General features: G+C 38.2%; 1 protein-coding gene across 4 annotated transcripts in view; it reads left to right on the forward strand.

The window, feature by feature from the left end:
* The first annotated feature begins 21,350 nt into the window (after window positions 1-21,350).
* Window positions 21,351-27,257, forward strand: part of LOC124405568 (LIM/homeobox protein Lhx3) — a 61,968-nt gene continuing 56,061 nt past the window's right edge. For all 4 annotated transcript variants that reach the window (XM_046880585.1, XM_046880586.1, XM_046880588.1 and 1 more), the window contains exon 1: window positions 21,351-22,201. In XM_046880585.1, coding sequence (XP_046736541.1) covers window positions 21,946-22,201 — 256 coding nt within the window. In that variant the 5' untranslated portion in view covers window positions 21,351-21,945. The remainder of the gene's footprint in view (window positions 22,202-27,257) is intronic.

Below are 27,257 nucleotides of genomic sequence, written 5' to 3' on the forward strand. Positions count from 1 at the left end.
CAAGAAAATATAGTACGACTGGCCATAATGAAAATCACAGTACCACATACTAGATTTCTAATTTCAACAACAAAACTCATATTCATTTTGTATTCAGAAAATCATTTTCGTGAAAATAAAATTGTATAATGAAGATATTCGAAGACTGTACAGTAACTGCAACGAGAAATTTTTCTCAGTGTCGTTTTTCCGAAAATACATAAAAGAAGATAGTGAAAATAGACTGTCTGGTATAAGCGTAGTGCGTAAGGAGCGAAAGCACATTTTAATATCTCTTCTTTTGTACATGCACAGCAAGAGAGTCTTGGAAAAAATTCGCGGAAATATATCGCAGCGCCTTGTTTACGGCAATATATGTACTCGCGTGTGTATTGTGCGGCGGGGTAAGCAGGCGGTGTGCATCGATGACGCCGGTACACGAAGAGCTACCTCGTTCGAACGATTCTTCTCTCTTTTCCTCTCTTTCACTCTATAAAAGAAACCTTTCAGCGTATATAAAAGAAGGAAATTCTTGGGGCTATAGTGCCCAACAACGGGTATTACGGACTGCTCTGTGGTAGTCATGGTTCGACGTGTAATCCACGTATTGTGCCAGCCCAGCCCTCATCAACCGAAGAGATTCGCCCCCCTTCGCCCTGCCCGCCCTTCGGAGCTTCGGATCATCGCTTCTCGGTTTCTGTATGTAGATATATAGAAACAACTAGGAGTTGCTTTTGAATTAAATCGTTCGCTTAACACTGTCGCTTGGGTTATATTGGTAATTGTAATCGATTGCATACAGGTAAACAAAACTGGTACAAGTGCTTTTCTTCAATTTCGCCATGAACTATGTCAGACAGAAGTGAGAAATCTGATTTATAAGGTTTAACTGACCTGGAGCAACTATCTCTAGGCACAACTGTCGATGGAAAACTATTGAGCGTTACAATTCCAATAGAGAAATTATCATTATCCAATGATTTTGATTCTTGATTCTGCAATAAAGAAGATGATGAAATGTCCAAATGATATGCACGATCAGAATTCCGTTAAAGAGAGAAATTACCGTATAGAAAAAAAAAAAAAAAAACTTTCGTCAATTATTCTCTTAAATGTATAGAGTTTGAAAATTAATGAAAATGATATTTTCATCTGTACCTGAGACTTCGGTAACGTTCATCATTTCTTTTCATACCGAACACCTGCAAATGTGGGAAGCTATTTGAAAAGCTTTTCGTTAAGTCCGCAGTGGGAGGTGACGATCACTCTCGACTGGAACCTGCAGAGCTTTTAGCAAAGTTAAAATGATCACTATGATCAGGGTAGATCATCGTTAACGATAATGGCGGATTACCAGATCTGAAATCTCCATCTGGCGCAGCCCTAACTCATCGTATTGCGCGTTAGTAATTCGTATTTGCTTGCAAGTATTATTCGTGACTTCGCATGAGTTGCCTCGTACGCAATGGATTCGGTGCTAATCAGTTTCACCCTAACGGGAAGTCGCAGATTGTAAATAGTCAGTATATATTCAGGATTTGGTCGAGGTGAAAAGACGATGACCAATGTACAGAAATGTTTCGTTTTTTATTTTCACCTGCAAAAACGATACTAAACATTTGATCGTACAAATACTGAAAAATGTCGATCTGCATTCTCAAGACGATTACTGCAAATGCTTCTGGCTAACTTCCGTATCCTTCAGGTCTTTGTGGAGGATGAATTCAGGCTTTTTGGAAAGAATTAGCAAAATAGAAAAACAAAATTAAACGGACAACTTCCAGCCGTTCAACTTTTATCGCGTAGAGACCGAGATGGCGTGTTAAGTACACGTCGTGTAACCCAAGTGTGAGTATTAGTGGTTGGGGTTAGGGGTTTACAATGGATATACATTTCATTTGGCCAGAAGCCAGTTGGCGCTATCCATCGACGGTGGAGAGTGTTGAGACTTCGTTCACGGATTTACCGAATATTTAGTGGGACTTATGGTCTTAGCGTTTGCCTGCACGACCGCAGGTGTCACTTACGTTGCCGACTATCAGCCATATGAAATTACCCTGCACGGATCTCTTTACGGTCGGATAATGGAAATCCGAGCAAATATGGGGAGAAGACACCGATATCGTATAGTATTTGAATTCATCAATTGCGAGATTAGTTCGGGAGATAAATCTTCTGCCAATTTTCATCCGTTGCCACTAATCACGAAGGTAGAATGAGAGTATTATTTGCACGCTGAATATTGGATTGAGATTTAGCAGGGAAAAATTAATAATATTAGCAGAGAAATTGTTGAATTTTTTTCATACAGACTCGAGATTTTCTAACAAATGAACTTAAATATTTTTCCATATTTTAAATGTATTGTGTTCTTTTTTAAACAGTTATACTAATCTTGGAGAATTGCTAAATTTCTTCGTACACTGATCTGTTCATTTTTTCTATTTAAAACAAATGACTTTAACTATTTTACTGGTAGGAGAGAGTATAATATTTTATTAAATACCGTAACGGAAAATTTCGAAGCTCCGTAGATTTTCACGCCTTTGGATCTCTGAATCTCACGGCAGCTCTGAGAACTCGCGAGACACAACCATTGATCGTACGCTTAGATCTCGTATACTCTTGACATCACTTTACTACTGTAATACTAATTAAGGGGTTTTTATGCCTCAGCGGCTTTTCTTCTGCGAGCTAATAAATGGCGACAATTTTTCTTGGTTCGATTGAGTGTTTAGATTAATTTATTTCGTTTTATATTTTATCCTTCAATCTTCATTTCGTTTATACAAAATCACGGAAGCTTTCCATATTGGGAAGTTTTCCGACTATACGGTAGAGTTGAAGAGAAGAAACCCGAGGAAAAATGTTTGGTAAATCTAAACGACATTTCCATTAAAAATTATTGTATAATTGTACGTAAGGATTCTCATACGCGCTCAACAGCTTTTAAATCTTGAAAGCTTGTGAAACATCAACATCAATTTGTTGTTATTGAGACTGATCGCCGAAGGTTTTTTTAAGACCTTTTTAATTATTTGCATTAAACGAACAAAACGAGATATCGCAAAATCGATACGATTTTTACTTGAACTAAAATTCAAAATAAGTACAAATTATTTCTGGTTATGAAATTGATTTTTCGCATGTTTAATGTATGTTTGAAGCAAAAAATTACTATGGTCACATTAAAATATTGTTTTTCCACTCGAAATATGCACGATGAAGATGAATTTTAGGAAAAATGGTCGTACTGAAATTGATTATGTAGGATTTCTTTGATAACGATAACAATAATATTTTTACGAGTTCTATACAGAAGTAACTGTAGTAGTACAAAGAGTAACAAAACTAGATTCTTATTTTTCATTTTTTTTTTTTTTTTTTTTTTTATTATTCTTATTAGAGAGAGAAACGTAAAAGACTGGAAAAAACGACAGATTTTGAATTCTTTTGCCAATTAAAAGAAGTTGTTGCTGATCATTGTGAATATACTATTGTTATCATTATCACATAGATCGTACATCACCCGTTTTGATTTGGCTGTTTTTTTTCTAAAATTCATGTAAAACAGTGATACAAAGTGAAAAATATGTTGTTGGTTTTCATAAAACATATGAAAAATTAATTCAAAACTTTGAAGCAATTTATACCTATTTTGAATTTTATTTCGAACAAATAATCGTACGGATTTTGAAAAGGCTTTAGAACAACTGTTTCATTTCTAATTTTTTTTGATAGAGGAATGCTAATAGTTAGAAATGAAGGTTGGCATGCTTCAACAGATATTATTATGTCCTACAATCTACGCTAGCGAGTGTGTCTGACCTGTTACTCCATAATTTATCGACGACTACGTACATATTACTTATACATTGAGACTATATAAAAATGTCGAATATTTTTTTTCAAAATACGAGTCAAAAATATTGATTTATATGATGAGAAAAGAATGCTGTCAAAGCTTGAGCTCCTAATATAAAATAATGAAACCTTTTTTGTAAAGCGTTCAATTTCGTATAAAAACACGATCTGGTCTTATCAGTAAATTAATGCGTCAACATTGTCTAAAATTCCAAAGTTGAAGAAAAAAAAAAAACAACAATTTCTCACGAAACTTAAATGAGAAATAAAAAATCGCGATGATGCACCTCTAAATATTGATATCGCGAGATGAAATTTTGACGGTATTCTTTTTTCATCATTATTTGGAACAATGTTTTCGATTTGAATCTGATAAAAATAAAAAACTAGACGATTTTTTCGATACAGTCTAACACATACATATATCTATAATGCAGAGTGCCAAGTTTTCACAATCAGTGTTTATAGTTATTATGGCTTGCGGTCGCCTACGGATTACTCATATCACACAATCAGAATCTCAACGTCATAAACGGAAGTTGTCGCTGGGCGGGCGGTACTTTAACCAAAGAACACGAGGTGGCTACGAGAATATACAGTCTTCTCGAGAGTTGCAAATTCAACAATACTGCGATATATAACCACATGCAAAGATAATTTAAATAGAGAAGTCCGATGCTCCCCGGGAAAAGTTCCCCGGGAAAAGCTCCGCCATGGACACTCCGCCAGGGAGTCTTGGGCATTACCGGGCAGCAACTTCAACCACTCTCTTTTAGCCTTTATTCGTAAGATTTTCATTTCTACTTCTTAACGGTTACGTGAAGGGGAAATGAATGGTTTTTGGCAAAAAATTACTCCCGCTAGTTTTTAAATGTCTTTACGTTTCGTGATCTTTAAGTAACAAATATTGAAAAAAGTGTACTATCGTGAGGCTACCGCGTGTCAATTTGTCTCATTGACAGTAAGATGGATTCGATTGCACTGATGAAGAAAATTTTTTTTAACAAGGAAGGTGCTCACTGATTTTGAAATCCTATTTACCCTCGTTATGATTACCATATTTATTTCAATTCGATCAGGTCTAGTTTTTGTGTTACAGTTACTTTACCGGTGAAATTGAATTTTTTATTGTTTTGACTTACATGTTTTGATTCAGGACATTGTATAGCTATTTACAATGAATACCGGTTAGTTAGTTAGGTTAGTTACAATAAATAACAAAATGCCCTGAATTAAAAAGGTAAGTTAAAACGATAAATATTCAATTTTAGAAATAATACAGCCATGCTATTTTTCTCGGTTATTTATAACCAGTCATTAGAAATTAGACATACGTGTAACAACAAATTGAAAAAGTATAATTGTTATATCATGAGCAATACTTACACAGACGTGAAAACGCTTTTAAATTACTTTGCAAAAGATGATACAAAGTGTAAAAAATTGTTATAAAATACATAGTTTTTCAAGCTATCTGGACGTTCAATTCACACATTATATAAAAATTAAAATACTCAACATACATTTTCACAATCCTGCCGAGATTTTTTAATAATATGATCCAAAAAATATTTTCCAACAAACTGCCAAGTATAAAAATAAAATGACAAATACTGGGTACTCAAAAGACAAAAACTTTCGTACCATTTTCATTTAAGCAGGTTTCCGGAGACTTTGCGGGTTAAACTTGGATTTCTTACAGCAATTTCAAATTTGGAGAAAGTATACAACTGATTTCACTTTTCCTTCCATGGATGGTGAGCGACAACCTCATGCGAGAGGGTCTTCACTTGATCGAGGATCACTGCAGTATATATACGAGGGGAGGCTACAGGCAGTGCACAGGCTTTTCCATGGGGTATGATTTATTTATTGACTAAAGAGGGGCACCATTGTCGGGGATTCTGCTTGTGTTGATTAATTGCTCCATAAGTTACGGACTATCCATAGTCGTTCCGAGGGACTCCAGTGTCTACCGGGAACATTTCTATTTCGGGCTAAAGTTGCACACGGTTTTAATACTTACAGGTTGCATTTGCGTTTTTCCGTTGGCCATCTTCTTTTTAATCGAGACGATAATATAGTTCATTAAAAAAATTATCAGAGTGAACAAATTATCGAGTCAGTGTTAAAAACGTGAAATCGAAGTTGAATGTTTCGCCTCAGACTTTCTTAAGAGCATTTTTCCTTGACATTAAAAAAAATTGAAAACCTAATTTATTTTTTTTGCACTTCTTGAATGATAAGATCGCATTGTTTGTCTAATTTTGATAGATCAAGGCTTATTTTGTTTCATGACCGATTATTTGCAAATCACGGAATACTGATTTTGTAACTCAGAAGCTAAAGAACAATTTCATATCAAATTATTTCTAGCATTCATTTACCAACAAGATAAGATATAATCCAATGAAAATACACACATTTGTCATTTTTAACAATGAAAAATTCAGCAAATCTCGATTCATATGGAACAATTACCAACGATTATTACTTAGCTATAAAATTCGTGAACTCAAGGATGTTTAGCAATCCTGAAAACGTATTTCTTCAAATGGATTAAATTTCACTGAATTCATTCTCAGCTTCTATAGACGCTTCCTTGTACTTATCCTTCGTTTCGCAACTTTCGCAGTACGCAGTTCTGCTGCGTCTAAGGTTGGTGAGAATAAAGAGGAAGGATTAGACGAAGGGATCACTGTAATATCGATGTCTGAACTGTGTACAAATCATACAAATCATCACGCGGATAGTCCCAATGAGTATATGTATAATACGGAGACACGCCATGGACAGGTACCGTAATAATTGACTATAGGGACCACCTAGTGGCTTCATGACTCTGCCATATGCCGCCGTGACTAAGGCCCACATGGCCTACGTTCTACACATGGTTCAAACCGTCTCCCCCATCCCCTTTCCACCTCCATCCCTTTCTCTTCCCCTCTCTCTCTTGGCTTACCCAATGACAGCCACAGAGTCGCGATATTTTGGTGTATTTATTCTGAGAACAGATTTTCAGTCCAAGCCGTGCTTTTTGAGTATCTTTAACATCGGTTGGTGTGGACAATTTCATCTTTAGAATTGTTATAGAAATTCGTTTCGTCGATGCAGGAACGTACGTGTCGAGTGAAAAATTTTATCGTGAAACCGCAGGGGTTCCTAAAGCCACGTTGAGGGGTTCGAAGCAGACTCAAGGGGCGCAAACTGGTCCAGCGGGGTTCCGGTGGCTCCAACAGCGTTGTTTTACCTCGGACTAATAAGTGCTGTGTCAATTGGTCAACCGGGAGTTCAATGCAGCAGCATTGACTCTATCAATTTGTGAAACATGGTTCTGTATTCGATTGTGTTTATTTGAGTATCAGAAGACTCCGGGTCATTCTCCACTCGAAATGAAACTCTTTTCCATAAACAATTGTAATCGCCATGTGTGCATTCCAGTGATAATTTTACATCAGTATCACAATAATATCGATAGCTGGATAGATGAAATCCTGATTTTCTGGTAGGAAGCTTTCGCTTTTTTCATACAACTTCGAAGAAAAAAAGTAGATCCATTCGATACATTGTACGGAACTATAGTGACGGATTTCGGGCCTCGATAAAGACACATAAAAGTTAAATGATTTTATGAACGTACGATAAAAAAAAAAAAAAAAAAAAAAAAAAAAACCTTGTATTAAGAGGATGCTGAAGTAAAATCTTACCGACCGAGTGAGATGGCACTTAAGGTACTTAATTTGGCAATCATCAAAGTCATGCCGAATGAGAATATCCATAACAATGTTCGCCATGACACGATATAGATTTGCACTAATTGCGACTTTACCGGATCAACGGTACAGGGGGTATTATGCGCTGTAATAACAGTCGAAATAAATAGAAGTTTGCTCAGTTGGTAAAAACTGACTGCTGCATTCCTTAGAATGAGAATTCTTATACGCATAACGAAATCATAATTATTTGCTACGTCCGATTCAGCCGGTTGCAGCGTAACCTAACCTAACTTAACCTAACCTAATCTAACTTGAGCTGACCTGTTACCCACGTCACTGGAATACCGTGAACGGAGGTGGTAAACAGAGAGCTGCACCAAGCTCTGCGGTCTGACAGAATGCAAGCTTCGCTACCCCGTCAGGCTCCATAATGCATTGCGAGTGTAGTATAATGCGTCGGCACATACGTACAAGCTCATGCCGGTGGTTGAAATAATGAAATACGTCCGTGTGTGCTGAACTAGGTTGGGTTAGGTTAGGTTATATTCCGCACCTCGTCGAGAGCTTCATGCTTCGCGCTTCTGCTTATTATACGTATATGTATACGGTGGTGGAGCGAGTGTTTACTCTTTGGCTATATATATATGCTCTTTGGTCGACCGAAGACTCAACAAACAAGGGCGGCGAAAATATTATTGATAGTTGTATACGCGATGTATACATATATATCCATAAACGTATTTCATATGGGTTCACATTTTTTATTTTTCTCTTTTGGTTAATTTTTTACAGGCATCGGCAGGAAATTTATCCAATCTAGCGAGCATTGGAAATTTTATTTTTCGAATCTGTAATTGATGTAATGGATTTATTCTCGGTTTTGGGTTTTTCTCTTTCGAGCATGTATGGAGTTTGCTATTAATTACACGTTTTATACGATAATTATGTAATTTAAGCTAAGTATTTGAAAGATCAGGAGAACTGATGAATATATCTACTTGAAATAAAAGAAGAGTATAATTTTTGTCTTTATTTTGTAGTTGCAAATTGTTGATATTACGGAAAACATTGTCTCATGGCAACAGTTGAGAGAGTTAAAAGCATGAAATTCTTTGTACAATCATTGCTTACTGTTTTTAAAGTTTATTTAATTAGATGATGAAAATAATTTAAACGTTTTACATGTCGTTAGTCGTTTCACTATTTAATATCTTGTTCATGAATTTCATAATTACAAAAGAAAACTAATATTTCTCGAAAAGCTTGTCGTGAATTGCAACTTTTTATAACAGTTGAACTGTTCATCCGAATTTTTTTTTATTAGTCTATTTTTCTTTAAAATATGTTTATCGTTAAAGATATTCGGAAAATATATTACAGAGTGGAATCAATCCTATAGACGCAATGACTCGCACCGTGCTTACGAAAGAAGGAATTTGTTGTTTAGTTTGCTCGTTTCAACCACTTTCTTTATAAAAAATTCCAATTCTGTTTTTTCACCATGATTTGGGATGGCGCTTGGGGAGAATTCGCAACGCGCGGACGCAAAGCCCAGTAAAGTAGGTGGCGCGAACCCTACACAGCAAAATTCTAAACAGGGGCTAAACTACTGCATAATTCATAGGCGACGGTAGCTGGTGATTGTGAATTATGACCAGCGCTGGTGCTAATACGGACGTTGCTGGCGTCCCGTTGCGCGCCCTCCGAACTTTGTGAGCTTATCCGATATTGCAGGAGAGAATTTATCCCGATTAATAAATTGCAAAAAATTTCATGCCGATTTTAAAATTGATGAAATTTCCAACAGATTTTCCAGGCTTGGCCTCTTATATAATATAGCCTGATAAATGAATGTTCGGAAAATAGAGTTTTCAAAAAATTGTGAAATATTTAAAGAAAATTTTTGAATATTCAATTGAACTTGTATATGGTTTAAACGGAACATTTTTACAAATATATAATTTAATGTATAGTTGAGACTGAGTCCATCAAAAATTCTTAACAATATTTCTCACAATTTTCAGATGTAGATCTTTCAGTACTTTAATTAATACAGACAACAGACTTCGAAAAAATGTCAGCAATGTAAGGCGCAAATTGGATCGATAAAAGCTAATTCCAATATCAGTTTTAATCCAACATTGTAATAAGTAAGAAATTTCTTCTTCTTCTTTCGTTTTCGAGAAATAAATTATTACTGAAAAATCTCCGGGTTGTTCACCTTGGGTATCACTTTTTTATTCCATAGAATCGGGAAAACGTGTCGAATCGAAACGTTACCAATCAAACGTTTAAAAAGTGTTACTAAACCTTATCAAGTTAAATGGAATGGAAACCGTACTTGCGATGGCGGGAAAAACGTTTAGACACTGAATTTCAAAAATTAGGAAAGTCTCAACGGCAATTTCCGGTTCGATAGCCAGTTCTAGATCGTTCGACTGAAGAAGCGAAGAAATTGGAAAGGATAAACAAACCAATTAGATGGTTAAACGCGCGTGCCCCATCCCCGTGAAATTCAATTGTTTCCTCCCTCGTTGCATCTAGGATGGATCTGCAGGATTCCTGTTTCCTCCCTACGGTTCGGGGCGAGGGATAACAGGCGTACACTGTACGGGAAGAGGCGAGCTATTAGGGTGTCAATTGAATTAGATCGCTGGCTGACTGGGTTGCTAAAAGAGGGTTGCATCGGGAGGCAGGGGGTTAACTGGTGGAATATCAAGGGCATAATAGATTCGATGAAACGGGGCTCGCCTTCGACTGCGGTTGAGGCTAGTCGAGGCCTGAGCCCTTCCGGTCGTTGAGCTTAACTAGTGTATTAACGCGTTGTTTGTCTACCTCGAATGGAATTAACGTTGCTTATGCACGAGGATTAATAAGGATTCGTGTACCTGCGAGTCACGGGTGTGATTGATGGACGAAGGATGATTTTTACTCTGTTTTTTATTATTATTTTTAATATTTCTTTTGCGTCCATCATCCATGGACTTAGATGTTTAGAGATAGCTAACAATAAGTCTGCTTGGGAATCGAGTATGGAATCATCTTGATGAGTTATCGCTGTAGTTGTGAGAAAATATATTTAATCGTGAAGAATAGTAACAGGCAATAGATTTTCTGGTAAAACAAGTTGGAAGATTTTTCTTATTTTTTACGCGAAAAATTAGAATAGTTAAGAACTGGACAGTAACTACAACTATAGAAATTTTTATCGATGCAGATTGAAGAAAAAAAAAAAAATGGAGACGGTTACTTTGATGAACAAATTTAATGATAAACAGCCTACATGATGTTTTCGATTTACCAGTAAATTTTTATATTATTTGACTAATCAGGTACGACTCTAGTAGCCACAATTTTTACGTTTCAGCTGAAATGCTATTTATAATTTGGTGAGGAAATTCGACGCTTACGTAAGACTTCGTGAATAATCTCGAGAAACTTGGGGTGGGGGTGAAAATATAGAAGGTTAATAAAATAAAAGAGTCACAATGCAGAATTTTTAAAAACGTAAAATTTATTTTGTAGTATTTCTCAAATTCAGAACGTCGAATTATTGGACATTCAAAATGTAGAAAGGTATGTATATAGAAAATCGAGACATAGAATCGACAGAATTCTAACATATTATATTATTTTGACGATTCTGCATTATATAGCTTTTTATACTTGGATCTGTCTACCTTTTTGACTTTGTGAAAAATGTGATTCCAAATCTCTCAGCTTAGCAAAAAACAGTAAAATTCCCCGCTGATGAAATAAATGAAGATCATGATGTAGCGTATAGCAGAAAAAGCAAGTTGAAATTTGGAGATATTATAAGCATAGGTATAATAAAGAATAATGAAAAGTACTTTTCTTCTCAAGTCGAAAAATTCTGAGAAAATATTGCCTCACAAAAGTGGCAGAAAATGGAGACAGAATAAAAATTCAAAGATTATCTTACACGGTTTGTCTGTAAATGTATATTCAATATTTATTCGTATGCCAGAGTTATACATATGGGACATTCCACGTCAAATTAGCAGCCTATATATACCTCGTCGTATTAGATTTTAATCATTTTTTAGTATGATGTTCATACCAACCCAAAAAGGTCTCGGAATTTTTTTTTTTTAGATTTTTTAATGAAATTTGAAGAAATCGGAAAACCAATTTCGAAATTTTTTTTTTTCTTTTTCTCTATTCCCCGATCTAAATGGATCAACGAATCACGAAAATAACGAGATTCTGCAATATATTTGGATCGCGGCATATAAAAAATGAAATAGCAAAAACAATTCCGATATGGAAAAAGTAAAAACTTGCGAAAAAAATACTACATTTTGAGATTCCATTATCGTGTGTTGCTCAAAAGTCACATTTTGAATCGTAGGATCAGTGTGCATTTTTCTGAATCTTTACAAATGAGTTTTTCGTAATTGGTTTTGCGATTTTTCATAAATTTCACCAATTGCTGAATAAAATTTGAAAAAATTGCCAACACCCTTTTGGATTGATAAGAACATCATGCTAACAAATGATCAAAACCAAAGAGGGCGAGGTACGTGGAACAACTACTAATTTGACGTGGAATGCCCCATACATATCCTCATACATATGTAACCCGCGTAAATATGTAAGAATCATTAGATTCACGAATACTGATACGCTTTTATAGGTATATGTATACATGTACAGGCAGAAAAGACGGCTCGATTTCAGTTCATACAAGTTTCCTTCCGCTCCGTGGAAACTTGTCGAAAAGTTCCCGGGATTTCTTGGGTCAGCGAAATCTTCCAAGAGTTTGGGTATCCGGCCTGTCCTTTTCTCTGTGTAAGATTAAGTTGCCAAAAAACCGAGGGTGAAATTCGGAAATGGAATTTACGCAGTTTATCTGCTGACTGACCCCCCCCCACCGATTTACAGGATGCCTGTTTGTCACTCGGCTTTCAGTTTTTAATAAAAAGCACAAAATCCGGGGAAAACTTTTGTTTTTCTTTGTTCTCCGGCTTGAAAATGAGCTTTTGTTTTTCCGCTGATATTTTAGGCTTCAATTATTATCGTACTGATTGCACGATGAGGAGGAAACGAAAGAAGAAAAAAATTATCATCTGAGTCCTAATACTTTATCCATTTTTGTGGATAAGGCATTTTTTGCCTAGGCGTGTGGTTAACTGCTAAATTTTGGCTGAAACTTTTTATGGATATATTACCTTTGCAAGGTTAAAGCAGCTGAACTCAGGACCTGGGTTTAAAAATTTGTAAAAGCATGGGGGACTCTGGGAAATATATAAGGGCGATAAAACCTTCCATGCGGCAAGCTGCTCGGGTGCGGAATACGTAATTGTGCCAATTTAATTACGCGTGTTAAACATTCAAACGAAGTTTTCTTCTTAGCTAGTCAAAACGCAAGAGCATGTCGCGATCTGCTTATTTTGCAACTTAGAAAAAATATAATGTTTATATCCAGTTGAACTTATAAAAATTATGTTTGCAATGTTTTCAAGGGCTGGATAACATTCGAATTATTTAATGATATTTGTCTTTTTGTCTTTTCGCATTTCTTTCCGATTTTGAAAACTATGTAGTTTATACGGTGAAATTTCTATTACGAATTTTTGCACAACGTTTTCCACGAAAAGGTCTCAGATCATTGATACTAAATTGAAATTAGACGGTCTATCAACTTTCGACCATAGTATTTAAGGTCGACGATTCGTTCTCATTGCAATTTGGGTGTATATTATAGTGTATTTTAATATTTAGAAGTTCTTTAGTTCTTAGGTCGTTGAGGTTGCTTTTCTTCCCGTTTTTAAATTGAAGAACTTCTATCTTCGAATTTTGCAACTCTTTTTAATCGTTGAGAGAAATGTGACCTCGTGTGATTTTTTTTTGTTAATAAATGCTACTTTTATTGAATATGAAATCCTTTGAAGGAAGATCCTCAGGAGCTATCAGGAAAATTTTTTTTTGTATCTCTAATCTTGTGTCATGTAGGCAAATAAAATGTTTTTATTCATTTGTTTGAAAAAATAGATATTCCAAACATTTACGGAACAACAAAGTTTCGAATGGTCGGTAACCCAAGGGTTCAAAGTTCCGAAATGCGAGATTTCAAAAACTGAAGGTCCGATAAAGCAAAAACAAAGAAAAATCGAAGTATTGACATTTCACAAAGCTAGAAATTCACACAGAACTTAAAATCTTCGATCATTTGAAATTTCAAAGTTTCAGATTTTTTAATTCTCTCATTTTCGCACTTTCGAAAATTTGTCTTATCGGAGTTACGCTCTTTCGGCATTTTGTCCTTTCAGAACTTACGCGTCGTATTTCGGACCATTCGAAACTTGATGTTTCATCAAAATTCGTTTTTTTACATTAGGCTTCGCCACAAAAACATTCGCAACTTTTCGCTCTCAGAATTTTTCAAATTCGAAAACTCAACCCCGTCCCTTGAAACGACTTACTCAGAACGTTGCATATCTACACGTGCATAATGCATGTGATGAGAGCGCGAATGTCTTTAGATCTTGCAAAACCGCAAAGGCTATATTTGCGATTAATCTAACGATAATCTGCTTTTCAAACAGACTCCCGAAAGGTTCCTTCAGCGGTCTGGACTCAACAAAGTCGAGATTAAAGACGTGGCCGGAGGCTCTGGAGGCAAATATCCGAGGTTGCAGCTCTTCGAAAAGAAAGTAAGTCTCTTTCCTTTTCTGACTGTATATTTATTTCACCTGATACCGTTCGTGTTTACCTTTACCTCCACGGAACGTCGTAATTACGAATGTTATTATTATTATTATTATTATTATTGATGTACGCAATTTTCTCACGCAATATGATCGTTGCGCTAATTCGACGTTAATCAGATAATCATCGCGTGCAAGCAATCAAGTATTTTTTCAAAGCTTTGCGTATCTAATCGTTGCGATTTTTTTTTAAACAACTTTGAACTGTGCCTGCAGTTAAACAATTTTAATACAGTTCGCAGAGATTTTCGGATTTAAACGATTTTTATTAATCGATTTCGAGTTCGCGAGAAGCTGAGTTTTTGAAGCAGAGTATTGATCCTGGAATTTTCTTTCTTATTTGTATCGTTCATTTTACTTTTTTTTTTTTTTTTTTTTTTTTTTTTTTTTTTTTTTTTTTTTTTTTTTTTTTTTTTTTTTTTTTTTTTTTTTTTTTGACTTTCAGTAAAAAAATTTCCTCTTTTTGACATTGATATTTTACAATAGTCGAAAAGGCTCAAATTTTCTAATCTCAGATTTCACCTTTTCTAATCTAGGACTATTTTTATTTTATTTAACTTTTTAATTTTCCGTAAATTCAGCTTCACCGATTATAATTAAATAGTATCACATTGAAAATGACCATTTGTAAATTTGTATATACAATTAAACGGCCGTTTCCATGTCTTTTTTAACTAACTGACAAAGAAACAATTGCGAAGCAGATATAGACGATTTCTAAATGAATATAATAGAAATCAAGGAAAATACGATTTGAAATGAAATTAAAGTAAACATTATAATCAAATAAACACTTTACACAGTCGCCATCTTTATTCTACGATGTGTCACGTAATTTCTAGATAGAGACAGTCTGTTACATGCAGCGAGAAAATAGAAATTTGTATAAATAAACGATCATATATAACCTGCAGTGAAATTTTCTCTATACGTGTATAACCATAACCGAGTAAAAAGTGGAAAGCGAAGATGAGAAAGCGGGGAGAGTAGCGAAAAGCAAAAAGAGTATAGAGAGCTGAAAAGCGGAATAAAAAAGAAAGGAGAAGGGCGAAACATGGGAAGTGGGAAAATGGTACCTACAGCCGGCACAGCTAGGCAGCGGAACTTCGCCGTAAATTCAGGAGAATTGCACCGAGTAAAATACAGCGGTGGCTGAGTTTTGCATATGTCATCCCCGGTCTGGTCCCAGGCCACCCCGAGCCACCCCCAGACCTTCCCTTCATTCAGCCACCAGCCGAGGTGTACCTATAAACCACCTTCAATTTATGTTGTCTCCACCATATGAGTTGCGTTGCACAGGTTTGCGCATGGATGTTATTATACAATTAAATTCAAACCAAAAACAGTAATTTTAACCCCTAACTAGCACTTTGGGGTCGTTCGTGACGTAAGGGTTTTTTTACGGCATGGGCATTGAAAAGTCCATTTTTTGTGGCAGTTTTCGTTCCGTAAAGTGACGCTTTATACGGCAGCGAACAAAGTTGCGGAATAAAGTCTTTATTCAGCAGTTTTGATGCGCAGTTCGAAGTGCGCATCCCAAACTGCCGAATAAAGTAGCTTCGTCGAAGAGATCGCGACATAAACTCACTCTTCGTTTTGCTTTTCAATGCCCATAGCGTGAAAAATATTGTACGTGGCATGCCCGTAAACCGTTTTTTGGCTCGGATAATTTCAGTACTCGCTTCCGGCTCGCTTCCGGCTCGCCTTCAGCTCGTCCTGAAATTTTTATCCTTGCAAAAAAAAAAAAAAAAACGGCAGTTTACGGGCATGAGACATAAATAGCTATTAATGGAGATTCTGGTAACTTGAGAGTTTGAAATTTTTATTTAATTTTTTACTGTATTGGAAGTAAAAGTTATTCTTGCGCTCTTTTTTTTGTCTTGTATAAGAGACTTGAGTGGATAACAAAAAATTAAAGCAAAAATATTAAACTGCTTTGTTATAGCAAGTAATTTCTGGTTGGGGTCTTCAACGACCCCGAAGTGTGAGTACTGTTATACCAGTCAAAGGTGGGGCCTAAAGGTTAAGATTTGCGTTGAGTTTTAGTTCTGCTTCGTTGCCCGCAGATTTTTAGGTATCGTTTTTTTTTTTTTTTTTTTTGAGGGAACAAATTTTTATGGCTGATTACAAATCGTCTTGGAATCTTCAAACTTTTGTCAAAATTCAGATGAATATCTAAAGAAGAAACAAAATCATGGGGAAACAAACCGAAAAAATTGGTTTTTATTCAACACCGTGGATTTGGCATAGGTATAAATAATTGGACAGTGTCAAATAAAGGAAATGTATTTTTTTTTCTTCAGTAGTAGAACGAGGCCGAAACGTACGTATAAGGTTCTGATATAAATCAAAAACATACTTATTCTAGTTTCTTCGTGAAATCTTTGAAAGAATCGTTGAGTACGTTCTCATGGGGATATAACCGTGTAGATAATCAAATTATCTTAAAAGATGATGCATGATAGCATTGTTTTAGGTTTGGACAGAAAAAAATCATGTCTTGGCAAATCGTACTTGAAAATTATTTTTGAAAACTTTGCAAACAAAGTGTGATGAGTATACTTTTTTACACCACATATTTTAAATGGAACAGAGTCAAATACCGCGAAACACCCTTCAGACTTGAGATAAATATCCTTTATGTAATGCATCGGGAGGATTTTTAGTATTTGGCAAAAAAAAAATGAAAACAAGAAAAGAAACATAAAGAAAATAAACCATCGGCCCCATATGACCATGTGAAACAGTCCAATATATTCATACGTAGGTATCGGAAGTCCATCGATCGGTCAGTGAACTCCGCCGATCTATAAAGAACAAAATTTGGGATTATTCGGGATCGGCCGACGCGACGCGACGCGGCGCTTTGGGTAGGCATCAGGCAGAGCTCGGCAGGCTTTTAAGCCAAAAAGCCCCGAAGCCCCAAAGCCCGGTCCGCGGCTTCGAGTGTCACGTTTCTATGGCAACCGGTTGACTCCGCCTCTGCCTGCAGAGCCCCGTTCGATATTCTCACCTCGGGGAAGCTTTTGATGCTCGTCTCTTTCCCTCCCTCCTTGCTCACCCTCGCCCTTTTCCTTATCTCTCTTTCTCTCCCTCCCCCTTCTCCTCCTCCTTCTCCTGGCCCGACGCACTCCCAGCGCGAAGGCGCGCAAATTTGCAAATCCACGAGCCTCGCCGTTCACGCAAGATTCAACGATTCGCATGGTATGGTACGTGCTTAGCTGCCCTCTCGCTGTTTCGTTTTTCTACCCTTAAAATTACTCATATCTATACAGATAATCCCGGGGGGATATTTTTAGTCATATTTAGGTGAAACGAATTTTCGATTATTCAGATTTTTAAAATGTTTTATACTCTCAATTGATGTTATTTGGTAGAAAAACGTTTCTTCAAGTAACTATTTTGGCAGTAGGTATGAGCGAATGAGAAAAGTGATTATATTCGTTATATGGATATAGTGAACTTTGTTGTTGTTCAAATGCTAGTTTTGTTCTACTTTTTTATTTGAGGTTCCACAGAAGTATGTTTTTTCTCATCCGAAAACTGTAATTCTGATTAATACCCAAGAACTGAATTTTGAGGTGAATGGTATATGTAAAGGTTCATTTTTAGGTAAAGCTGTCTCTCGGCGTGATTTCGTATGGTATTCAGTCGACCTTATGAGTTATAACACATGTAGAATCGCGAAAAAGTCAATTAACGGAACTGAAGAAATCGCAATTCTTTACCAAACTCTTCAGCATCATCTGATTGAAGAAAATTTTGTTTGTAAAAGTTCTCAACAAATTATCTTTAAGTAGGTATTTCAACAGTAACGGTTTTAAATATTGTTGAAATTTCAAAAAAAAAAAAAAAAAAAAAAATAGGACACAAGTAACTATCCAATGTAACTAGAAGTTGCCAGTAATAACAATAATAAGTAGTTACCTACCTACATTTTTTCATGGCCGCTACATCGAATGTCCTTATTTACGAAACTATTTTTTCATCGATTGAATAAAGCCAGCTTACCCCAAAATATATATTACAATTTAGCATAATAAAAAAAAAAAAAAATAATATCAGTCTTTCCGGCATCGCCTCGCAACGTTGTTCCTTCCATTTCGAAGGGGTTGAAAACACCCTTTCTCGCAGCTAAAATTTCCGAGGATTATAAATATGACACGTCCGGGGTGTCACTCGGACCGACGTATATCGCGAACGACGTTTACCGCGGAACAGGTTGTTCCACGGTGCATGTCTGTATGTAAATGTTGGTACCTAGATTCCACCCTCCACCCTCCACCCCCGCAACTGCAGCCGAACAACGTATGCATAGTAAGTAAGCGCTGAGCCGGCCACATCGCATTGCTGCCTGCCTCTGGCGAGGGCGGCGGTGGCAGCCGACCGCTTTAATTTAGTTGAGTGCATCCACTGGCCGTACTTTATATAGGTATATAGACCCACCCCCGTTCGGGGACGGGGGTGACTCGCCGTGATTCACCTACCTACAATAAAAATATTTCTCTCCCTTATACCTCCCTCAGCAGCGCGATCCCTCTCCGCGCCCTTTTGCAAAGTCTAGGTACCGGTCTTGATTCAACGTCTGTACGTTTTTCGTACGAATTTCGCGATGAATGAGAATTGAGTATATTTTATTGGAAATAGGAAGATAAATAATGTAAAAATGTAGAGAATTTTTTTTCAATTTTGATCCGCTGTTTAAATGCACGAGGAAGAAGGTCCGACTTTATTCTTCTAATGTCGCCAAGAAACTAAAAAGCTCGTGGTAAATACTCTGAGCAATAGCGTCACCACATCATAAAAAGTTCTCTGTTCTTTCTGAAATTTGAGAGCAATTTTTGTGTCAGTGTTGAATCGATTATTTTAATATTTTGTTTTTTTTTTTCAAGTATTTTGCACTAATTTAGGACAGCTTTGGATTCGATTTGTTGGATTGCTGCTTGTGTTAAACGTGGACTGCAAACTGATAAGAAGGTGATATGCAAGGTTGTTATATGTGGAAACGAAGAATTTTTATAATCGTTTTTATAGGTCGAGTTTTTGATAGCAACGCACAAACGATTGTTTATTGTTTCAACGTATTGACGTTACTTTTTGGCATTTATTTTGTAAGAATCGAATGCAGGATATATACCATATTTCATTTGATTATTGTTAGTGACTGTTGAATATTCGAACAGCAAAATTTCGAATAAGACTGTCTATTTAACATCAATTACTTAGCGGCATTGTATTGATGTATATCCACCCGGCGATTTTTCACCCTTACATTATACATAACAGTGCTGCAGCAATAAAGGATCGTGAAGTCATTTTAAAGAATCAAGAATGAATGTATACTATAATGATTTGTGGTTCAACAAAATCAGATCTATACAACAATAACGGATCTGGGTTAGCGATAAAAAAAGAAGAACTACAAACATCAGGCATTGATGTTTCGTTTGGTTTATACATTTAATTTCAGTGATTAATTTCTGTAAGGAAGTTTTTAAAGGTGGAGTAAAAGTAGGACAGTTTGTTTGTAAAAAATGTCTGCCTTTCGTATATGGGTAGAGTATATAATAATTATTTTTTCTTTTTCATTTCCCTTACATACGATAATTTCAAAAGTTTTGTACAATATATACAAGCAGATATTAGAGGTTGAAAAAAGACACTTTGTGACGTCACGTTTATATATCTATATGGCTTAATTTCGTTATTTTAAATTAAAAAAAAAAGGTAAGCTTATGACCAAATTATCTTTGCCTAAACTACAAAAATGTGGAATAAAAAAACTTCACGAAACTTATATTCCAAGCTTAAATCTCAGTCTACATAAGCCAGTCTATTACCATACGTAATTCTTTAAACTGCAGGATTATCGATCTGATTAATTGACCTCAGCTGCCGTCATCGATAATCCAACATAATTCATCATCGAAACACAATCGTGTGAAATGATCAACAATAATAAAAATAGTGATAGCAAATCTGGATACATTTGCGGTTTCATGCAGTGTTATAATTCTAATGGCAAATATATTTCCTACAACAATCAGTAAAAGTAAAAAAAAAAAAAAATCAGTACGCACGTTGATACAAACTTGTCATGGTCTCGTATTACAACAGCAAGTAGTTCGTTGGATTTCTGATCGTACAGATACAAAATCGGGCATATGGCGGCCGCTGGTGGCGTCGGCGCCGCGATGGGCGCTACAGAGCGTCGCGTCTTGGCGCAGGCGTGTCACGTGGTACGCGAAACTCGGCGTTGGGTGGTTCTGCTTGGTAAGCGGGTGTTCCGAGTCGGCGGGATCGCCGTAACCGGGGTTCCATAACTCCACACCCACTCGGCCCCGCCGCTACGCCCCGCAACGCCCCAGGTCCATCCTGAACGGGCCTCTAGTGTCCATCCTGGAGAGCCGCACATCCGGTAATCGAATCGCGCGTCGGCCAGTCCTTTGAACCGGATCCGATCACGAGCCGCGTCTCCGGGAGCAGAAGAAGCCTCGCAAGTCGGAGTGGAACGTGGTGCCCAAGGTCATGGTCGAGATAAAACCCCGATTGCTCGCCCGGCGATAAGCGGCCTGCTCTCGAACCTCCGGATCGTCGTCGCCGCCGGCCAGATTCGAGTGTGTGGCCGGCTCTCAGCCCGCTCGGACGCGACCCTGTTTCAGGGCGAGGTGTTCTTCGTGCGTGAAGTGTTACTGGTTTCCAGTGTCGTTTCCCAGTGCAACGTATTAGAATCACCGCAATCAACCCGTCCACATCCGCCCGTCATGTTCGGACCTTGCAGGACAGATTTCACCGACCTTTGAACACCTCAGGAACAATGTTCTCCATCCTGGTGTCGACTCTCCCTGACTGGTACTTCCGGGTTCTAGTCTTCGGCGCGTCGATCCCTGCCAAACATCCGCCACCCCACGAACACTTTGACAATTACATCCACTATCCGGGCGATCGCCTCCTCGGCTGCTAGGTCCTTCGACTGGTTTAAACCCATCATCGTTCTCCTTTTAAAGAAAAAAATCCTCGGTTTACGGAGGATCTGGGGTCTCGTTGCGTCAGTGGATCATATCATCCCACGCTTCGTGACACAGTCTTTGCAAAACCTGAGATCCGATTTCTGCGTTGGAGGATGTACTAGACTGCGTAGTGTTCTATCTCAAAGTGTAGAGGATTGAAATCTGCCGCTGGATTATATGAAACTGAGAGAACGGTACTTTGCTCGCTATCGAGTACAGGAACGTGATCATAAAACGTGTGAATAGTATATACCTCGATTTTATTACCAAGTGTAATATTACTGCCTCTATAACTACGTTAGCTTCCGAGTTCATCGATGACATCAAACCCCAAACTGTTAGTACCCGGAATAATTCAAGCAAGAGCCATCCTCATCGCCTTCAGGGAACTCTTCTTCTCAGCAATCATATCACGTCGGAAAACCAAAGAATCACACCATTGACCACCAGTCACCCTCACAGGATTCGGAGCATCCTTCAAGACATCCCGATCCTTCCGATTCTACGAAAAGGGCATCGTCTAGACTGGAGCTGTACCTGCCGTACGCCCCGCTGCCGGGAGGCGGCGGAATCCTCCCGGCGGTGCCGAGCAGCGTTGGAAGCGGCGGGTGCAGACCGGTGCTCCTTGGTGGTGTCGACCTCTCGATGTCCGCGGCGGTCCAGCAGGTCCCCCAAGGCGCCGTTAGCCACGCACCCCTTCACCCCGTCGTCGGTGGCCTTCAACTTCCGGTCCTAGGTTCAGGCCAAGTGCCGATGATGCCGAGACCTCCTCTGAGCAGCATTGCTCCGATTGGATCTACCCTGCAGCCGACGGTTCACCACGAAGCGAATGACCTCGCTGACGCGCCACCGAATCCTGATGTCCTCCTGGCACTTCTGGCTAGGAACAAGAGCCTCGAAGGTAGGAAACAGCTCGGTTTTGCCGGCAGTTTTATGTAGGTTCTAACCATACGTAGGAAACGTACCTAACAGTTGGACAGGAAATCTATGATAGTGGCGGTGATAAAGAGTCCCGTTCTTATAGCGTAAGTATGTTATGTTACGACTCGAGTGCGCAAGGGTATTCCGACCGGGCCTCTTGAGATAAGGTGGAAGAAAGCTCAACCTCTTGATGTCACTATCGTCTTTTGATGTTTATCAGTTCAGGTTGCTGCTCCGACTATCACGACTACCGTGGTTATTTTATTTGATAAACCTTCTTGATCAGAGAAATCGATTAGATAACACTTGCCACTAAGTAACTCGCCACCGACGACGCGGCGACTATTCCGTTCAATTGATAACGCGACGGGTGTGTGTAGAACATGTTGTAGCAACTTGTCCGTCAGTTGAAGGTGCCCAGAAACTAGAATCAGAAAATAAGTATCTATTGCGAAAAATGTCAACTATCACGTACCTATTATCGGACTATTTAGTTCATCGTTTTTTTTAAATTTTATTGGCAGTTTGGTCAATGAGGAACTTTTGTAGACCGCAATCTGATCTTCAATTCTTAGTACATACAAGTATGCTCAAAGAGAATAGAAACAATTTCAAAACTGTAGATGGGATGATCGTGAGCATAGTTATTTTATGTCGTATGCCAATAATTAGGTGTCGAATACGTGTTTTAGGATGCGTATAATGTCAGTTAACCGGATGCGCGCTTGTGGACTATAATGTCCTTGAGTTTGATAAGCTAATGAAATCAGCTACTTTCATTGGCGTCTCGAGAATTCGTTAGGTACTCAGTACTGACTTATGCCCAATACAGATGCCAACTTCCTAAAAATGATGCTCGCTCAAACGTGCTACGAGACATTAAAAACTACTTTCGCAATAAATATCTATGGCATCGTGGTGTATACATCATTAATTCTTTCTCATTTCGAGAAAACGATGGACAATAAAGGCTGCCGAGTAGACCGTCAGGGAAAAAAGAAAGCCAGTATTAAGTCTTATAGCAGTTCGTTGAGTCACACATAGCATCCCAATTTAAACAGTTGATCCACATTTTATCCTTGGATTACGAGTAAAATGGAAACTTTATTGAAAACCTCGAAATTCTTATATTCTCTGAGTTTTTCCTTTTATGAAGACTACAACGAATGAACGGAGGATCCGCACAGAACTACAAATCAACGTTTCGTTTCGGTGTTTCCAATCCGTTTCCAATCCGTTCCGAATTCCAGTCAGTTCATGTGGTTGTCATTAGGATCCATGGAAATTCGGAGCAAGAAGCATGAACCCCGTCACATGAAAAATTTCAATAAAAAACAAGATCAATTATCTTCAGTTCCTTATTCAACTACTGGGAAGTCATTATTTCGAACAAGTTGGAATTATGCCTGAACGAATAGGCATGTATCTAGTTGAGTTCCATGAGATCAACTTGGCCCTCCATTTTCATTCATGACTTTCCAAGTCACGCTTGTCAAAAAAACCGAACGATTCGCTCAGGGTTTTTAACACTGCACCCACAAGAAAAAAAATAGATATTTATCTACTCACGGATTGTTTCACTGCAGTAGAATGCACGCAACAGATTGTAGCTGGCTCCTGAATAATCTACGCTATAGCAGCCCGGAATGCCGAGTTCTCACGTCTCGGTGTGATCGCCGTAGTATAGCCGGTGGAGTGCGGCCTCCTCCTCTCGTTACCTGGAGGTTGGAGAAGGCTTCTTACTTATTAATCTCCGTGCCACGTTCGCCCCTGGATCTCGGCTCAATCTCAGAGAATGGAACAAGGTTGGGCGAGTTTCAAATATGCAGGGATCGTTTGGTCCGCCCGAATTCTAACCCCCTTAATACTGCACCGCGCATCTACCCAGCCAAATTCTCCTTCTTGATTTTAAATTCTGACGACTCAGCGGCACTCGTCATATCTCATTTTCTACTACATTTAATCCCGAAAATAATGGACAACTGACAGCTACCTTTCGTGCAGAAAGCATAATGCTGCTGGAATTTGCAGTAGAGAATGCGCCTTGTCGCTGCAGTTTTTCAAACCCTGTGTGGATGGTTCGAGGCAGATCTTGATTGATCTGATATTTTTCTATCACATAGCTATTTTTCTTTCCATTTTACTTAGTTGCTGATCGCGATTTTCACTTCTCTTATCACAGTATTTATTACCAAGTTTCTATGTTGTACTTGCTTCGGCCTGAAAAAATCCGTGAAGATTCGATGTTGACAAAACTTTGACTAATAACAGTTTCTTATAAACAACCAAATATTCCAATCGATTTCGGATTCATACAATTCTTTGCTCCTTGACCGCGTTCACCATATTTTCTCCGTATGCCCTCACAAGAAGTTTCGTCGAATAAACAAAGCTCTTTAATCCGCTTTGAGATTCGAACCATATTTTTTCGAAACCAAAAGACACACTGACACGAAGAAAAACAGTTTATTGGTCAAAAATAATCAAAAACCTTTTCATTTTTTTGTCAAGAAATTGATGGGGAACTTTTGCATCTATAATCGAACAAAACCATCACTTGCTATCGTACATTTGAAATTCTTCAGTGCGCCTTTGCGGAAGGTAATTTCAACGTATCATCTTTTTGCGCATTTTTCTTTAAAGCATATGTCTGATCGTGATGTTGTTCCTAACTTCATCATTAATTCAAATAATTATTTGCGGCTCGGATTTTGACGGTTACTAAAGCTGGATAGAGGATAGACCCAGTTATGTCTATCATGTTCTGGCGAAAAATCTGGTGGTGCAGAACCACAGACATAACCTACGTGCGTTAGTCTCAGTGATCGTTGCCACCAAATGACCCAGTTGGTCTAAATAATCTTTCAGCCTCCACATACACAATAGGTTATAAATCATTGGGTTAAAACTCTAGGAGATGGTGACCACGGTCAGCATCTTCGAGGTTCCTCCACAGAGGTGAAGCTAATTCCAAGCTCGAGTGGGCAGGGTGGCTATGTCTTGTAACTACCGTAGAGTCAGAGTCGGAATTGGAACTAGGTGCGCACGGATATTTTAATAAGGTAAGTGCTGCAAGGCCGTCCATCCGTCCGGCTGGTTCAGCCGCCCTGCGGCAGCGGGGGTGAGTTTAATCATGTAATGTGTTCGGGGAGCTAGCCGACTGGCAATCAATACGCTATATTGCTTCGGGTGCGACGCGGTGAGTCGAGTAGGTAGGCCAGATAGTGCGTGTCGTCGATATGACGTGGTTCCGGCTGACATGACGGTACCCCATATACCAGTTTCGAAGATCGAAGAACTAACTAGACCCTGTGAGCAGGCAGTTCACGTCGCAGCTGTTGAACGTTGTTCTGCCTACTTCCGATCGAAACGTCTCGTGGTTTTTTAGACTTCAATCGATTCGACAGTGTTGATTTTTAAGACATTTTTAACTTCATTTATGCCATGGACGAGAAAAGAGACTCACTTATGAATAACTCATATTTCATGGGTTTGGGAATCGGTTCAATCGTTTATTTTATTGATCTTGATGGCGTGATTTCTTGAAACACTTCGCCTACAGAACATTTCTTACTTCTGAACACGTAATTTGACCCTTAAGATCAGCCAAAAAAAACGCAAGGCAAAACCTAACCTGACTTAACTAGCTAAAATTTGTGTTCCGTGAAATATGAAGATGAAGTATGGAAAATTTTTCGAAAAGCACAAGATCTCTTGCCCTCATTCATTTCCTTCCAAAGCTTTTTGTGGGCTCGTCTGAGACAAGGGTCTAGTTCTCGATCTTGTTATTCCTTCCAGCTCCGCCTCCCTAGCTTTCTTCTCCTCAGCCAGTATCAGTGTATACGTATGCGAACCCACCTACAGAATAGGGAGATAGACGATTCCTCGTTTCCCCCTTCGGCTCCGGCTAACCCAAGCGCCATTTTATTCATCCCCTCGTACTCTCCGCTCCTTGAATCCGAGAGAGGTGAAAAACTGATACCAGGCAATTGGTAAAAAGGGATGAGAGTTGAACAACAATTCCGTCTTGATCAATTTGTCCAGTGGTCAGCGGGCGATCGGACTAAAAGTGGGCAAGTAAAACTTGGTACTCATCCAGCTGGTTCTTTTGAGACGTAGTCCAAGCCCTGTTCTCCCTCAATAACCGCATCCCCTCTGACGCATCGCCTCTGCGAACCAGTTAGACGCTCGTTATTGGCGTTTGATAAAGTAGATAGACTCGATGGAGAATCAGTTGTGCAGTTGCGGATAGAAATATATCACTCATTCGCCCTTCTTGAGAAGCAGTGAATACTACTCAGAGTAGAAATAATAATCAGACGAAGATATTGAATATGGTAAGTAAATGTTGCGTCAGGTATTGTTTTCTTTGCAATTCAAGTAATGTTCAATGAACGTCCTGTTACTGTGTTGAAATGAAAAATTTAGCAACTAGCTGGTTGACACAGAAAAAATCGAATGGTGAATTGTAAAGCAAATTTTACATCGAATGTTATGAGAAATCATTTAAAACCGCCCGTAGTTGTATATATATCACTTGAAAATTATCCGATGCAATATAATAACTCATGAGCTTTTGAACACATAGTCTGTAAAATCAATTGAGATTGAACTCTATGAAATCACTGTCCCTGCACGAAGTGTATACTTGCTCCATCAATTTTCGAGACAATCTTTGGTAATACCAAATTTTTTGGTTACACAGCCTGACTATGTTTACTCTATACTTTTGACATTCTCCATTATCCAAAATAATGAGTGATTTGCTAAGAAAGTCTTCACTGAGCTGAGTGTAATCCCTGTTTCTTCCCAGAGATCAACATAGACTTCTAATCATTCAGTGTATCTTGAAGGGAATTGACCTAATATCAAAACGCGTTATGCATATACATGTACAGCACAATTCATGCAGTTGTGGGATATACACTTCATACAATGCGAGTTGAGAAATAATTGAAAGTATTCCATCGAATCGTGGCAACATTTGGGCTTTAAACGTTTGTAGAATTCACAATCATGATCTACGCGATAGGACG

This window comes from Diprion similis, chromosome 4 (genome assembly GCF_021155765.1).
Source record: "Diprion similis isolate iyDipSimi1 chromosome 4, iyDipSimi1.1, whole genome shotgun sequence".
NCBI classification, from domain to species: Eukaryota; Metazoa; Arthropoda; class Insecta; order Hymenoptera; family Diprionidae; genus Diprion; species Diprion similis.